Source organism: Aulonocara sp. 'chitande type north' Nkhata Bay, linkage group LG10, assembly GCF_057382095.1.
Source record: "Aulonocara sp. 'chitande type north' Nkhata Bay isolate Kocher_YH1m ecotype deep benthic linkage group LG10, A_spYH_male_GT1.1, whole genome shotgun sequence".
In the NCBI taxonomy this organism is placed as follows: domain Eukaryota; kingdom Metazoa; phylum Chordata; class Actinopteri; order Cichliformes; family Cichlidae; genus Aulonocara; species Aulonocara sp. 'chitande type north' Nkhata Bay.
Window position 1 is genome coordinate 26,174,348 of NC_141353.1, and position 14,639 is coordinate 26,188,986.

At 39.6% G+C, this 14,639-nt stretch overlaps 1 protein-coding gene across 4 annotated transcripts in view; it reads left to right on the top strand.

Moving 5' to 3' along the window:
* Positions 1-14,639, top strand: part of jade2 (jade family PHD finger 2) — a 235,657-nt gene that overhangs the window by 184,536 nt on the left and 36,482 nt on the right. For all 4 annotated transcript variants that reach the window (XM_086309289.1, XM_086309291.1, XM_086309290.1 and 1 more), the window contains one exon: positions 4,605-4,722. In XM_086309289.1, the coding sequence (XP_086165415.1) occupies positions 4,605-4,722 (118 nt within the window). The remainder of the gene's footprint in view (positions 1-4,604; positions 4,723-14,639) is intronic.

Below are 14,639 nucleotides of genomic sequence, written 5' to 3' on the forward strand. Positions count from 1 at the left end.
TGGTTTGTTTGTTTTATAGTGTAAAAATAGAATTAGCTGAAAACAAATTGCTGCAGCAAAACCAATTGGGACGTTATTAATATTAGATTATCTGAGGGATAAAGTGTAAGTATAACCAGGGCTGCACACAAGCAGGTGTGCATGCGCTGTCAAAATAAAAGACGCACCAGATAAGAAGTTACAACGCGCGTTTGCGTGCATAAGATTTTCTGGAGGAGGACAGACATTTGTTTAGAACTTTTAAAGATGTTGAAGAAGCAAGCTCCTTTAAGCAATTACTTTGGTGTTCCTCCACCTCCAAAGAAATCTCAGAACCGCAAAAAAAGCGTGTATTCTCTGAAAAGTGGTTGCAGGAGGTGAGCTGGCTTCAAACAAATGATGAACGCACAGAGATGTGGTGCAGAATATGCTGTGAAAATCCCACTCTACAGGACAAAAACAGTGCCTTTTATATGTACGCAAACGCGCGTTGCAACTTCTTATCTGGTGCGTGTCTTTTATTTTGACAGCGAATGCGCACCTGCGGACCACTTAGGTTATACTCAGGGGTGCACATATCTTTCTAATGTCAAACCCGGGAGTGGGTCTCATGTGCAGAGTTAAGAAGTACTGCAACGAGTCATGAGAAAAACTAAGGACATCCCATCACTCAGTAGCTTGTAAAACCACCTCTTTAAGTAATTGTTTTATGACCTTATTAGTCTCTCCTGTGGCTGAAAAATAAGCCCAAATCATCACCCCTCCACCATTGTGCTTGACAGCTGGTATGAGGTGTTTGTGCTGATATGCTGTGTTTAGTTTTATCCAAACGTGGTGCTGTGCATTATGGCCAGACATCTGTGCTTTGGTCTTGTCTATCCCAAGGAATTGTTCCACAATTTCATTGTACATGCATAATGTCAATAAAATGCTATATTCTATTCAGAGTCTTACAGTTTTCCAGATGCAACTCTGCGAACGTAACCCATGATGCCATGTTCTTCTTAGACAGAAGAGGCTTTCTTCTGGATAATTGGAAGCTGTCTTGAATTTTTTCCGCTTGCAAATAAGCATTCTCATTGCAGGATAAACCTCCTCCAAGGAGGCAGCTCACTCTCTGGGCAGTGTTTACTTTTCAGAGTGCAGGATTGTATTTTGTATATATTCATTTTGTTTCCTCAAATTGTGGTTGTGTTGTATTTAAACAGCTTTAACCTGGTACTCGAATGTACATTTAAAGTCAATAAAATCATCATATATAATTCCCTATATAGTTATATGTTGTCAGTACCAACAATGGCAGTAACTCTAGCATAATAGCATTATTATCACTTTGGCCTTGAAGGAGAGGTCATAGGTCAGATGTGATATTTTAAATCTTTATATAGTTTTTTCTGTATGTTGACAATATGTAGCACATAGTTTCTAAGTTTTTTTTAAAATCAGTTTTCATCCAATAAATCATTAAGTTGACCTTAAAGACCTCTGTGGAAATGAGTCGAATTTGAATGGATTGTGAACATGACCCCACTCCACACCCCTGCAAAGTTTGATCAGAATTCCAAACTTTTCGAGTTATCGTGTTTACAGACATAATAATGACACAGACACGCTCACAAATGCTAACAAAACCATAACCTCCATGGCAGAGGTAATGATGGACCGTGAATTGTTTGAAAATGACCTTGTAACCCTTCCCTGGAGAGCAACAATGGCTGCTCTAATCACTGCTGACGTTTTTCCTCCTTGGCATTGTGTTAACCCACACAGGCTTTACTTTTCAGTCGTGCTAGTTTTGGTACTAATGTGCATCAAGATAAGAATGAAGATCAATAGAAAATGAATTTAAGAAAAGATAAGCCAACTTAAAATTTAAACACTTGTTTCTGTTTTATGTTTGGCGGATTTTTAAATCAAAAGCCTCAGAAGGAAAAGTAAGAACACGGGTCCAGTGATCTATAATGAGATGTAAAGTACTTTGTAGCTGGATAACTCGGTTCATAACTAGAAATTTGCCTTTGCTCTCTCACTGAAATGACTGTGGAGCAAATGTTTGTTCAGATGCGCTGGACATTTTCTCTTCTCATCATCTTACTCCTTTTCCCCTTTGAAACATACTGCTGGAGCATACACAGGCTCTGTCATCATTTTATCTGCAGATAGATTTATTGGTTAGCATTTAATAACTAAAGCTTTTTATGTATGTCTACATCTTTGAATCATATTTATGTACCTGTCTTTCTCAATGTATCCATCTCTTTCTGCCCGTTAGTCTAATTCTCAGCTATTTCATTTGCTTTCTTCTTCATCTTTTTTTTTAATGTCTTGCCAATACGAAACAGTAACACATGCATTTACAACCACAGATTTTCTTTGAACATCCATATGCGCATGACATAAACATGCATGCTCGCACATCCATCTTCCAGCTCAGCGCAGACACTAATGCGGTCATATACCGCTTGCAGGGCCATATGATAGTAATTTGGCAGAATGAAGGAGCACGAGGGCTCAGCTGGAGTTTGGGTTCGAGTGGAAGAAGATCGAGTTTGTTGGCAGGAAACAGGATGCCGCCTTTTGACTCTGTGACCGTGTCAGAAGCGGAGGGATGCACTATAAACCTCTGATATTATGACATGTATCATTTAAACCTCATGATTCTTTTGAAATGTGAATCTCTTTAGTTTCACGAAACACTAACAGACAGTTATTGATACTCACAGAGCAACTTTAATGTTTGCTGGAGGCCATTTTCGGTCCATCTGATGGCTGTAATTCTAATGTGTACATTTGACTTTCCTCTAGTTTGGTGGTTTTGTCTGCATTGTGTTGCGTTTGCTGGCTTTAATTTTTGCTTCTCGAAGTGTTGCTTGACCAAACAGCACAGGTAGAATCACAATAACATTCATCTGACGCATGTTTGCTTTGCTTTGTCTCATATTCGCAACTACTGTAACTAACATAGCAGTTCTTTTGACGTGGTCTCGACCCAGTTGTGTCAAAATCAGTTCAGAGTTTACTTTGGGTAATGTAGAGAAGCAAACACTGGTGAGTTTGGAAATGGAGATCTTATAACTTAGCTGTATATCATCGCTTTTGCAGAGTCTCAGTGGTCTGTGATCACTCTGATTAGTTAACATTTGTTGCTTGTAAGAATAACGCAATATTGGAAAAAGAGAAGGGTCTGTATAAATGATGAAAGTAGCTTATGCTTGTTTTATATATATATATAAGTGGCAATGTTCTAATAGCAAGCATAAACATAAAGTATACAAAGGTTATATAATACCAGCTACCTGTATGAACCAACTGTTGCACAAAAGCCAGATGAGAGCACTGCTAACATGGTTACATTGACACATAAAACAAGAGCCTGAAATCATTAACTAATACTTAATACACGCTTTTTATAACCTCTAGTCTCTCACTTACTCCGGTGTGTTTCTTATTAGGATTAGCCCAGCTTCCATAGCTCGCCTACAGCTGGTGCAAAAAGCACCAATCGATTTTTAACTAGCACAAGCAAGCGAGGGCACATTACTTCAATTCTGACTTCCCTTTACTGGCTTGCAGTTTGTTTGCAAATCCATTTAACTTTTTTTTTTTTTTTTGCTTGTTTGTTTGTTTTGTTTTTATGGTTTTATGTATTGCAAATAGGAACAATTTGCGGCTGCAGCTCCAAAACAGTGGAAAGTTTTGCCATTGCACATGAGACGAGCTCCTTCATCTTTAAATCTTTTTTAAAAACGCTCTTTTATTTCCTGACTTTCGATTTAGTGTCATTTGTTGACTATGAATTTTATGTTCCTCTTTTATGTGCATTCATTATTACCTTCTACAGCTTGTATGCGTCCCTAGAACTTTTACTCTCTGGGCTGTTTTTGTCTTATAGGTTTGGTTTTGTTGTTTGGTCAGACCTGTTTTTCTTTAAATGCTTTATAAAGAAAGTGATATAATAATGGAAATGGGGGGCTAGCGCCTGTACCAGCTGTCGTGGGGTATTTCAAGCAATAATTTGAAACATCTCACAGGTTTTCTGGTCTGATGCGTCCTAGTTAGTGGCTCATTCTTCCTTCATTTTGTGGTTTAATGGTGGGCCCCAAACCATTAAAAAGAAGAAGAAATTTGTATTTTTGACAAAAATAAAAAATTCACCTTAGCTATTTGACTTTTTTAATAACCTAATGACTGTTCAGATATTCAAAATCATGCCTATGTCTAGGATGTCGACATGCTTGGGCTGTCATGTGTTCTGCAGGTGCTGTTGTCATATGAATACACTTATAGCTTATTAGTGCTTAATAGCATGCCATTATTATAAAGTGTTGCCTATTTTAAATTTCATTGGCATTTCCTTGTACTGTTCACAAGTCAGTTCACTATTAAACAATTTACTTAACACAAATATTATATAAAATAATGTGCAAATAATAATTAATTTGTAGCACCAATCATGCAGGTCTGCTGCCATTAGCCAGGTTGTGCTCGAGCACTCGTACTTCCTTGTCATCCAAGTCATCTTGTTTTTGGTTTTTTTGGCTGATCTTTTCACTGCATCATGATAAATTATGTTGCCCGTGCACAAGCCTCTAGTTATAGCTACTGCTCCTCTTCCTGTGTTTCAGGTGCGCAACCTGTGCTACATGGTGACACGGAGGGAGAAAATGAAACACACCCTCTGTGACCTCCAGGAGAAGATCTTCCACCTTCAGATACAACTGCTGGAAGAGGACATGGCTGGAGGTAAGGGTGAGACAAAATGTGAGCATGCGTCTCCACTCATCTAATTGCAGCCATCTAAACTTACCAATATAAAAAGCCTGTTACCTTTCACCCACTCGAGCTCTGCAGCCAATGCCGCCAACACGTACTCTATCCTTCCACCACCCCCCCTTTCCCCCCAAAAAAAGTACAATTTGGAAAGCTCAAGTGTATAACAGTTACATCCAAGCCCTTGCTGCCTGAGTGTGGTGGGTGGATAGTTTTGGAAATGGCCTGTCATCATTTTTGCACAGTAGGCCACACTTGACACCTGCACAGCAAAGAACACTGGAATAATAGTTCAGCCAGATATTGTGACACCGACCATCCACATAAATGGAGCTCGATTTTCTATCCACTCTACACAGATGACTGACCTTGGTGCATTTTGTGCAGATGCTTTGTGATGGAGAGCAGGAAGGATGAAGAAGGCTGCTTGAGTTGTTCCTGCTGTGGTGGTCAGATAACTGCTCACAGTGAGATTTACTGTCCTAGTGAAACATCCAGGTTAAATGGAGTCTATTTCTTTATATATTTGTATTCTCCTCACAGTTCCCCACTTGCTATCTTCATCTAGAATTGTGGGTTTTTGTCTCTGTGGGTTGTGGAAATATTAGAATTTCACCTGGAAATGAGTCCTTGGTAGAAGCATCACAGATTATTATACGCTGATTGATCCTTAGTGTAACTATTCCAGACCCAGACTGAGGCCTTCACAGCTTGTGACGCCATTGGTAGAAATTGTGCAGTATGAATATTCGTATTTATAAAGTACCATTTCTCTTGGGTAGACCTGTACAGTTTTTGATGGTATAAAACAGGGAGGTTGAATTGTTGATGCATTTTGGTCTGTTTCAGATGTTTGTGTCTTATAATCCAGTGGTTCTAAAACTGCAGGGGGATAGAGCCACTGAAGGTGGCGCTTGGACAACCAGGAAAAAATCTGGATTAAAACAAAGTCCGTGTAGATTCAAGTCCCACAACCAGCCAGCCATCTTGGAATGAATTTGGACAGTTATTTTGAAGCCCATGTCTAAATAAATGGAGAGAGACTCATAACTTCAATTTCATGGGTCACGGAGAAATAAAATCTGCTTCTGAAATTTTATTTTATTTATGTTTAAAAGGCACACAACCACAGTGGCATTTAAATCAAACAAGACTTAAGTGTAGACTTTCAGCTTTATTTCAAGGAGTCAATAGAAATATTACAATAACTGTTGAGGAATTACAGCAACTTGTAAACATACCCCCAATTTCCAGCAGGTCAAAGGTGATTGAACGCTTGACAATTAAGTAGTTTCATGGGGATGGCTGCTCTGTACTCAGCCAAAGGCTGCAAAACCAATCAGACAGCACTTCACAGTACAAATGGATACTGGCTCAAAGCATACTGCAAAAGCAACCCGAGAGTTTCTCAAGGCAAAGAAACTGGATTTTCTTCAATGGCCAAGTCAGCCACCTGATCTCAGCCCAACAGAGCAGCTTTTCACTTACTAAAGGCAAAACTGAAGGCAGAGAACAAGCAAAGCAACTGAAGGCAGTTGCAGTAAAAGCCTGGCACAGCATCTCAGGCAGGGAGGAAACAGCATTTGGTGATGTCCACGTGCTCTAGACTTCAGGCAGTCATTGACAACAATTTCATCCAAGTATTTAAAATTAGATTTAAAATTATTGAGCATCTGTAAAATGGGAGGCCGTGTATAAAAAGGACTCCAATTCCTAAACCGTAAATGCAATACTTTTGCTAAACTGCTGATCCTTTTTCATTATTAATGATAAAAACGGAGTGATGTAGGGCTGGAACACTTTTCTGAAGTGGGACATGACTTCAAACATTTGATGACCTCTGATGTAATCCTTCAAGACATGTTGAGATCAGCGCTGTCTGGATGTGCTACCATTTGTTGCAGGAAACCCTGTTCTTGTTGTTACTGCACATCACTCTAGTTTTGAGGTTGTTCTCGTGCTGAAGCCTCCTCGATAGCACTTGATATGATGTATAAGACAGAACCTTAGTGACAGTTATCACTACAAACAGAGATTTGTAGTGGGTTAAATAGTTATAGAACAAAAACAGTCATTTAAATTGGTCATATTTGTTGCTATATTGCCATCCTGCTGGAAATTCTGATCTTGTTTTGTTTAGGTTTTTTTATATTGATGATGTTTTAAGAATAGTTGTTAAGAAATTACAGCGATCCGCATCTTTGTTGCTAAAAGGAAGCTTTTCAGTTCGAGGAGTCGTGACCTGCAGCTTTTTTTTTTTTTTTTTTTTTCATGGCGATGACAGTGAAAGCTTGTTGTCATGGTAATACCACTAACGTCTTGCTGGCATGGTAATGATAGTGAACTTCTGTCAGCCTGCTCCTGTGGCTGTGTGTGTGTGTGTATGTGTGTAGTTGGAGTGTTGAGTTTGCAGTGCTCTTCGTTCCCGAAGAAGACTACACACACATTTACGCACTCAAGTAAATCGAATGCGAACACTTTCACTCTCTCTGTTTCTCCGTAACACACTCCCAAAGGCACACACACACCTACACACACAGACACACACACACGCAGTGCAGAGCTCCTGACTCAGCAGATTGCTGCCATCAGGTACCAGGAGCTGTGCTGCTGGCACTAAACAGCCATATCTATTCACACTGCCACAGGAGTTAGATTAGAGAGAATAGTTGGTGTGTGTGTGTGTGTGTGTGTGTGTGTGTGTGTGTGTGTGTGTGTGTGTGTCAGGGAAAAAGAGAGAGCACCAGAGAATGAAGGATGAGGTTGTCTGCTGTAATGATTTGTCGTGTCTCTCAGCATCCATTTCTCCTTATCCTCTTCTTTAATTATTTTTTCTCCTCCATCTGTTTCCCTCGCTCCTCTCATTTGCAGTCTCCTCTAAGGCTCGTATCTTCCTCGTCTGTCTCTTTCAGTTATGTTATTTTGGTTGTCTCATCTGACATCCTGTTTTAGTCAGTCCATCAGTTGTATCGGTCTGGCTTTCTTCCATTTAGACTGATTTCATGGCATTAAAGGTAGGGCTGCTAGATTATGACAGAAATTATCATTATGATGACTTTGGTCAATAACTGTAAGACTGGTTATTTAATATTGTCATTTATGTAGTCACACAGGAAATCTTTTTGAATTGTAAAAATAAAAAATAAAAATACAGATGACTAAGTAGAGAACAAGTGTCAGTTTCTTACCGTGGAGTAGAAACTGACTTTGTTGGCATAAGGAGAGAGGAGACTGTGAGGCGGTGGTAGCCATGCAGAGAGTAATAAAGAAGCCTTCAGGTGAGCAAGCGCAACCATTAGTGATCCTTCAGCAGGTTCACCTGTTGAAACCTTTTACAATGTCTGGACAGACTGGGCAGACCGTAGGCCACCTCCTTCTGGCACCTTGGTTCCATCTGCACTTAAAGACTAATCAACAACATTTAAGGCTTCAGGTGCCAAGGTAACCCTTATTTAGCACCATTTCATATGACAGCTGTATCCTTAGTTCTCATTGGTAGCTGCTTCATTCACTACTCTGCGAATTAAGAAAAATCTAGTTTCACCATTGACTCTGTGTTGCTGGAAATTGCTTCCACTGTAACCGTCAGTGAACTTAGGCTGCAAGAGAAATTTAAAAGACTTATGTTAAGTCGTTATTGATCATGTTCAGTGGGCTCGTATCTTCGGCCAAATCACATGTGATTGCTTGTGTGTCTTTGTAAAATGGGTGAATACGCTGAATACACAAAAACGATGTACAGGCTCGTTTTTTGTGAACATCTTGAGTTGATGTTGGACGATTCACGTTGGGAACCATAGCACTGTTTTTCTTGGCCTTCATGCATTCCTTATACTGGAGTTTGTAGTTTTCAGGCACTATCTGACTGCCATGGTTACAGTCATATTCAGTTGGAGCAATTTGGGGTTCAGTATTTTGCCCAAGGAAGTTCAGGAATGTGGACTGTCCAACACTCATTCTAGGCTGCGCACAAAGCGTTTACAACTATAAGAATCAGGTTTTTCAGATACCCTTAGTTTCCCTTCCATAAACTGCACCACTCTTACTCCCTTTATGGGCTTGTTTCCAGCTTCTTTAACTCACCTAAAACAGATCCACTACCCTCTGTCCGCCTGTCTGTCTCTCATAGTACTTCATCTGTCATCCATGCTCTGTCTGCCATTCTGCATGCCTGTCTGTCATGTCGGGGGCTGCCCGCGTCATGCTTTGTGAGTGCTAGCATGGTTTCAGCAAGGCGGAAAGGCATGCGGGTGATATCCCAAGTGGTCTCCCATCGAGACAGAGAAGCTACACAATGCTGAATGCATAAAGCAGAAAACTGCATTTTGTAGCAAGAAGCACAGAAAGTAAATAAAAACTAATTGAGACGAACTGTGTGCAGAATTTGAAATGGGGAGATTCCCCAAGCCTTTACATGTTTACAAAACGGATGGTCAAGAGTTTTTGTCATTGCTAAATTTTAAAGTATACGCACAAAATAATTCAAATTTTAACTTGTTCCGCGTGAGGGATGTGAATTAGCTCTCTCCTTCTGTGGCCTCACTTTAATGATTGGTTTCTGGGCTCAACTGCTTGCTTCATTTGTATTTTCATTATATTCTGGATAGGTCCAAAATACAATGGGTACCTACAGTTACACTTTTAGATATTTTAAATGGGGGTAAAAGACTTTCTTGTAAGAATTAATGACATTAGATACTTTGATGTCATTTTAATTTTACACCAGTGATTAGAAGCAGAGAATTTCTAACAGCAGCTGTCTGACAGCAGTCAGTCAGCTACCACAATCAGCACAAATGTACAGTTTCTGATAAGCTTTTGTTTTGATTTTAACTTTGCTCCCAGTCTCTTGTAGTAATCAGTTGAAGACTGATGCCATCAAGCGTGTATGTCCTCTTGCAAATTAGGAAAACTAATACATGGCCATGCTGAAGTGTTGTCAAGCCTGTTCTTGCTGTTAGCTGTGAAATTAAACGACAGGTTTCGTTGAAGGTAGGTGCAGAAAGGAAAACGCAGTCCATTTTCCATTTTGCATGAATGCTAAAAGGTCATTTGAACTCATTTTTGGGTTGCTGGTAGACAACATGATGGCATCGTAACATCTAATATAGATAAAAACCTTCAGGGGCACACGTTGTAACCGTGTGCCACGTTTGCCTCTTCAAGTCCTAATTGTGTAGGAGGTGTTGGCAGCCAAAGAAACAAACACACACTCACAAACAGGGATTTTGCATATTGTAGTAAGAAGCTGTCAATTTATGGTCAAAACTAGGATATGGGAATTGTTTTATTTCAATTCTGACACAATTAATATTATATGTGGGCTTTTTGTCAAGAAGCGGGTGAAAATTATTTTAGCAGTTAAGCTCCTTTCCTTTTCATTGAGGACTATCTGTAGGTGTGCTGTAGGGACAGTGGCTGTAGTGCAGTGTAGTAAGTGAACACGCTCTGGTTAAGCCAAGGTAACATGTTCTTTTTAGGTTTTGAAAAAGCTTGACTACTTTAAAGAAAGCCATAAAAGAAACTCATATCACACTTAAACCTCCTCTTCTCTTGTCAGGCCTTTAGAATAACAGTATTTCTTCCTTGTAACTACTAAAGCTGGAGCTGGAGTCAGGTTTCCTTATTAATTTTGTGCTGGTTTAAGTTTTATCTATCGCTTACCAGCCTGCATTGCTCATTCTTATGCGTTTTTTTGTAATTTGTCAATGTAACAAATTGTTGTACAGCACTATGCGGGTAATATTTTTTGCCTTTAGTGGACACACCTGCAAAAACAGCTCCAGTTATAATCCCCATTGTAGGTAGGACTTCTTGAAAAGTGCATACACATGCTCTCACGCAGCATTATTATTATGCAGATAGTGCACTGCATTTATATTCTGGCTCAAACCCAACCGTGACAAGCTGACAGCGGTTAGTATTGGCCTCTCTGATCTGCTTTCAGCAAGTGTGTGTGTGTTTATGTGTGTAGGAGTGCGAGGAAGACAGAGAAAATAAGGACAGAGGAAGACGAGGATGGGAAGGGACAAGAAGGTAATGGGATGAAAGAAGTAGTGGAAGAAGAGAGGGAAGCTGAAGTAGCTACAATGAGAGAGAAATAGCAAAAGGATGGAACAAAAGGTGGCGAGAGGGAGGAAAAGACAGTAGGGGAGGGGAGGAAGTGGGGAAAAAACTTTCTCACATTGCACTAATGAGCTCAGGTAAGAAATGGGACACAGTGGCTACACACATACATAGACGCTGCAGTTCAGTGCGCCTAGAAAGAGGGAAAATTAATCATACACTTCAAAAAGACAAATCCCCCGGTGCTGTTGCACCTTCTAAACAAGAAAGGGAAGGAGGTTTTCAGGGAGGGAATAATACTGTGGAGATTGAGAAAAAGCAAACAGCAGAACGTATAAAAAAAAAAAAGTTTAAAAAAGAAAGCCCAGATCTGACAAAAACATGTTTAAAAAAAAAGGTCTCTTGTGCTGATGGTTGGATTTGTGGAGAGATTACAACCTGCAGGGAGGAAGTTTCCACACATTCAAGCAGAGCCTGCAGGCGTCCTTGAAAACCCACAGACTAGTTTTTTCTCCTATTGCATGCTGTAGAACATATAAAAGAACAAGATAAGATTAGGAAAGGGGGGGGGGTGTTGGAAACGGTCGCTGGGAGATCAGAGGATAAGATGGTGCTTCTGTCAAAACAAAGAAAGAAATTATAATTTAGAAGCTGTGTGAAGAAGCGTTCCCTCTGGGAGCTCCCTCAAAGATCCCCCGGCGTTAATGGCCTCTGCAGTTTCAGCAACAGCCATAAAATAAATTGGAAAAATGGGGGAGAGTGTCGAGGAGATGTACCTGCGCTGTTTTACAGAAATGGGGGGAAAAAAAGTTTCACGCAGTCATACATAACTCCTACAACCTTCACACCAGCGTCAAGTGGTTTTACAGACCCACCGTCCTTGGAATTCACATGGATAAAGATTTAGACAAATTTCCTAAATGTATCTTTAAGAGGGAAAAGTGGAAGACGAAGATGCATGCACTCACCAAGTGTACATTACTGTTTATTAGGGCATACAAAGACTAGCTATCAGGTCACATGTATTGCTCCAAACATGGCTTTTCCCCAGCCTCCTTTGTCTTCATGGTCTTGATTTTTACCACAGTGCTGACTGGAAAAATTTTTTTTAAAATGGGCAGACTTTCCAGGAAATTTCCAGGAATTAAATGATACCAATAACAGGTCGTCTCTGTTTAAACAACAGAGGTTTATAACACCAGCTGGCTCCCCCAGTGATTTAAGTCTGTCCTGTTTAAAGACCAAATTATTTGAATGCGTGTTTCAGTTTCTGAGTTGCTTTAGATTCGGGTAATAGATGTTTGCCAGCAATCCAAGTTCTATTTAAACATTTCTTTACTTTCTGACAAGTCGTAGTGCACCTTACAGGGCACCGAGAACTGCAGCGGTAAAGAGGTACTGTGTAAATTTGCCCTGCCAGCAGTGTAATCTCAATAAATTTACTTCCCTCTGTAGGTAAGTCAGGTTTAAATAGCTGATATTTGAGGCTCCAAGGTAAGCTTTTGATTTACTCATTTCTGTTGTGGAGCAGCGAATTCAAGAAAATCTTTTTTTACTCATCTGGCACATTTAATGCAAAACCTGATGTTGAGACAGGAAGGATGCCAGCTTTGTTTTTGGTGCAGATACAGGCGAAGTAAGGAAGCACATAGTCGTAGATGCTATCTTCTCGAAAGGAGTCTAGCACCGATAAGAACCGCGTATCACAGCAGACGTCTGAATGAAAAGAGCCTCTGTGTTTCCTTTGAGGAACAATAAAACAGTGAAAAGTGGAGGAGTGGAAACATTATGGCAGAGAGAAGTGTAAAAAATTTCATAATTTAACAAAAAAGCTAACCACTTTCCCTCTTTATTTCAAAATTTTTCGTTGGTTGGTTCAGTTCATCTAAAATTTTAATTCTGCCATAAAGACGACTTTTAATGACCTCCCCTGTTACAAGTTTTGATACATCAGAATATATCAGTAAAGATGAGATTTGACAACCAATTGAATAGGTTCACTAACTTCACTAGAAACCCCTCTGTTCATAAAAGAGAAACAAGAGTTACCTGTAGTAGGCATCCAAATGGGAAAGAGTTAAGGCTCTAAAAGGTTTTCCACACCATTAACCTCCAATAACTTTAACAGTTTTCACTTTATATAACTTTTCAAATCGAATATTTCCAAGTATCCTCCTGTCTTTGAGGATGTCCAGCACACGCCTGCGTGTAAGACCTTTTTGTGTTTATTGCTGACTGTTTTTATAGCATCACCATCCCTTTGAAAATGTGAATATTCCTAAATAAAAATGGAAAGATTTTTAGTCCACATAAACACACAGTACAACCAAATACTCTGCCTTTTTTCTTAACATTTGGCGTTGTGCTCTTACTGAACTAAGCTTTCACACTCGTCTCTCTGGACACACACAGAGGTCGTCTCAGTGTGAAATTGCTCTCTGGTCTCTCTCAGCTCCATTCATGCATGTCCTGCTCCTCCATGCTAAAGTAACCATGAGGACAGCCTGCTGGTGGCAATGACAACCACACACACAAGTAACACACACGCCTTTAAAAAGGTCTATTCTGGATGTTACAGAGCATCTATGATATAATACTGTGTGTATTTTTTGATATAAGATCAAATTTGATATAAGATCAAATTGAGCGCTCAGCTACATTGAATCATTCAGCCCATCATTTGGCCTGACCCCTTTGGTCCTTACTAAATAAATATCTCAGCAGCTTCTGGATGATAAAAGACTCTGTAGAGACGTGCCCTGAGCTTTCCTCTAACTCCTCCATGAATTTGACATTTGTGGTTCTGAGTGAAATACCTGAACAACTATTGAACAGGGCGCAAAAGACATTCAATCCAGATGAAAAGTCTCACTCAGGGTAAAATGTAACAAACCTGATATCAATTATGTTTCATGTAGACCCAAAAAATGTTTAAAAAACACCTTATTAAGTTTACTTTATGACCAAGTTTCTAATAAATGACTCCATAGTGTGTTTATATGTGTATTGCTTATGAACTCCTACAGCATTCTCATACAGATGTATGGGATAAATAGCATTATTATGATTAATAAATAAGTATTTCTTATCTTAACACAAAGCTCGGTGCACTGTCATGTTTACCAACCAGCTTTAATGGTTGTTTCTTCCTTTATTTTAAAAAAAAAATCAGTCGTTTTGTTTTGCTTTGTTTTTTGCAGATTTTCACAGAAAATGTATTTTTTTAATAAAAACGAGGAGACTGGTTTTAAACTGGTTTTAACGAGGAATTAAACTTTGTACCATTTCCTGCTGCGAACTGCACAACAAGGGTCATCTGGTGGTAAAAAAATAAAAAAAACAACAGCTGCTGCTAATAAAAAGTCAAAAGAAGAAAAGAGAAATGTGCTCGCAAAAGAGCTGCTGCTCATTATGCGGCACATAAAAATAATTAAAAGCGATAAATTGGGCTTTTCTGTGTTTTTAATTTTCACATTACAATTTTTTTTTAAATCCAGTAAATTATTTGCTGTACTGTTTAGACACTCGCTGTAGTTTTCAGATAATCTATTTCGACCGTTTCACCCTTTTTAAAACCTCGCTATGATCTCGCAGCTGCCACCTGCTGTACTGGTGCATGCATGCGCACACAAGCATGTATATATAAACATGATGCACAGCAGCAGGAGAGTCAGTGAGCCGTGCAGTCAGGACTCTGTTTGTGTAAACAGCGAGAGCCTGTTACAACAAGACATTCCAACATTAAGGGCTCCCCATGTTATACAATGGGAGGGAGAGATGGAGATCATCGCTGTGCTGTATATGCGAGGCTCACTGAAGTATGA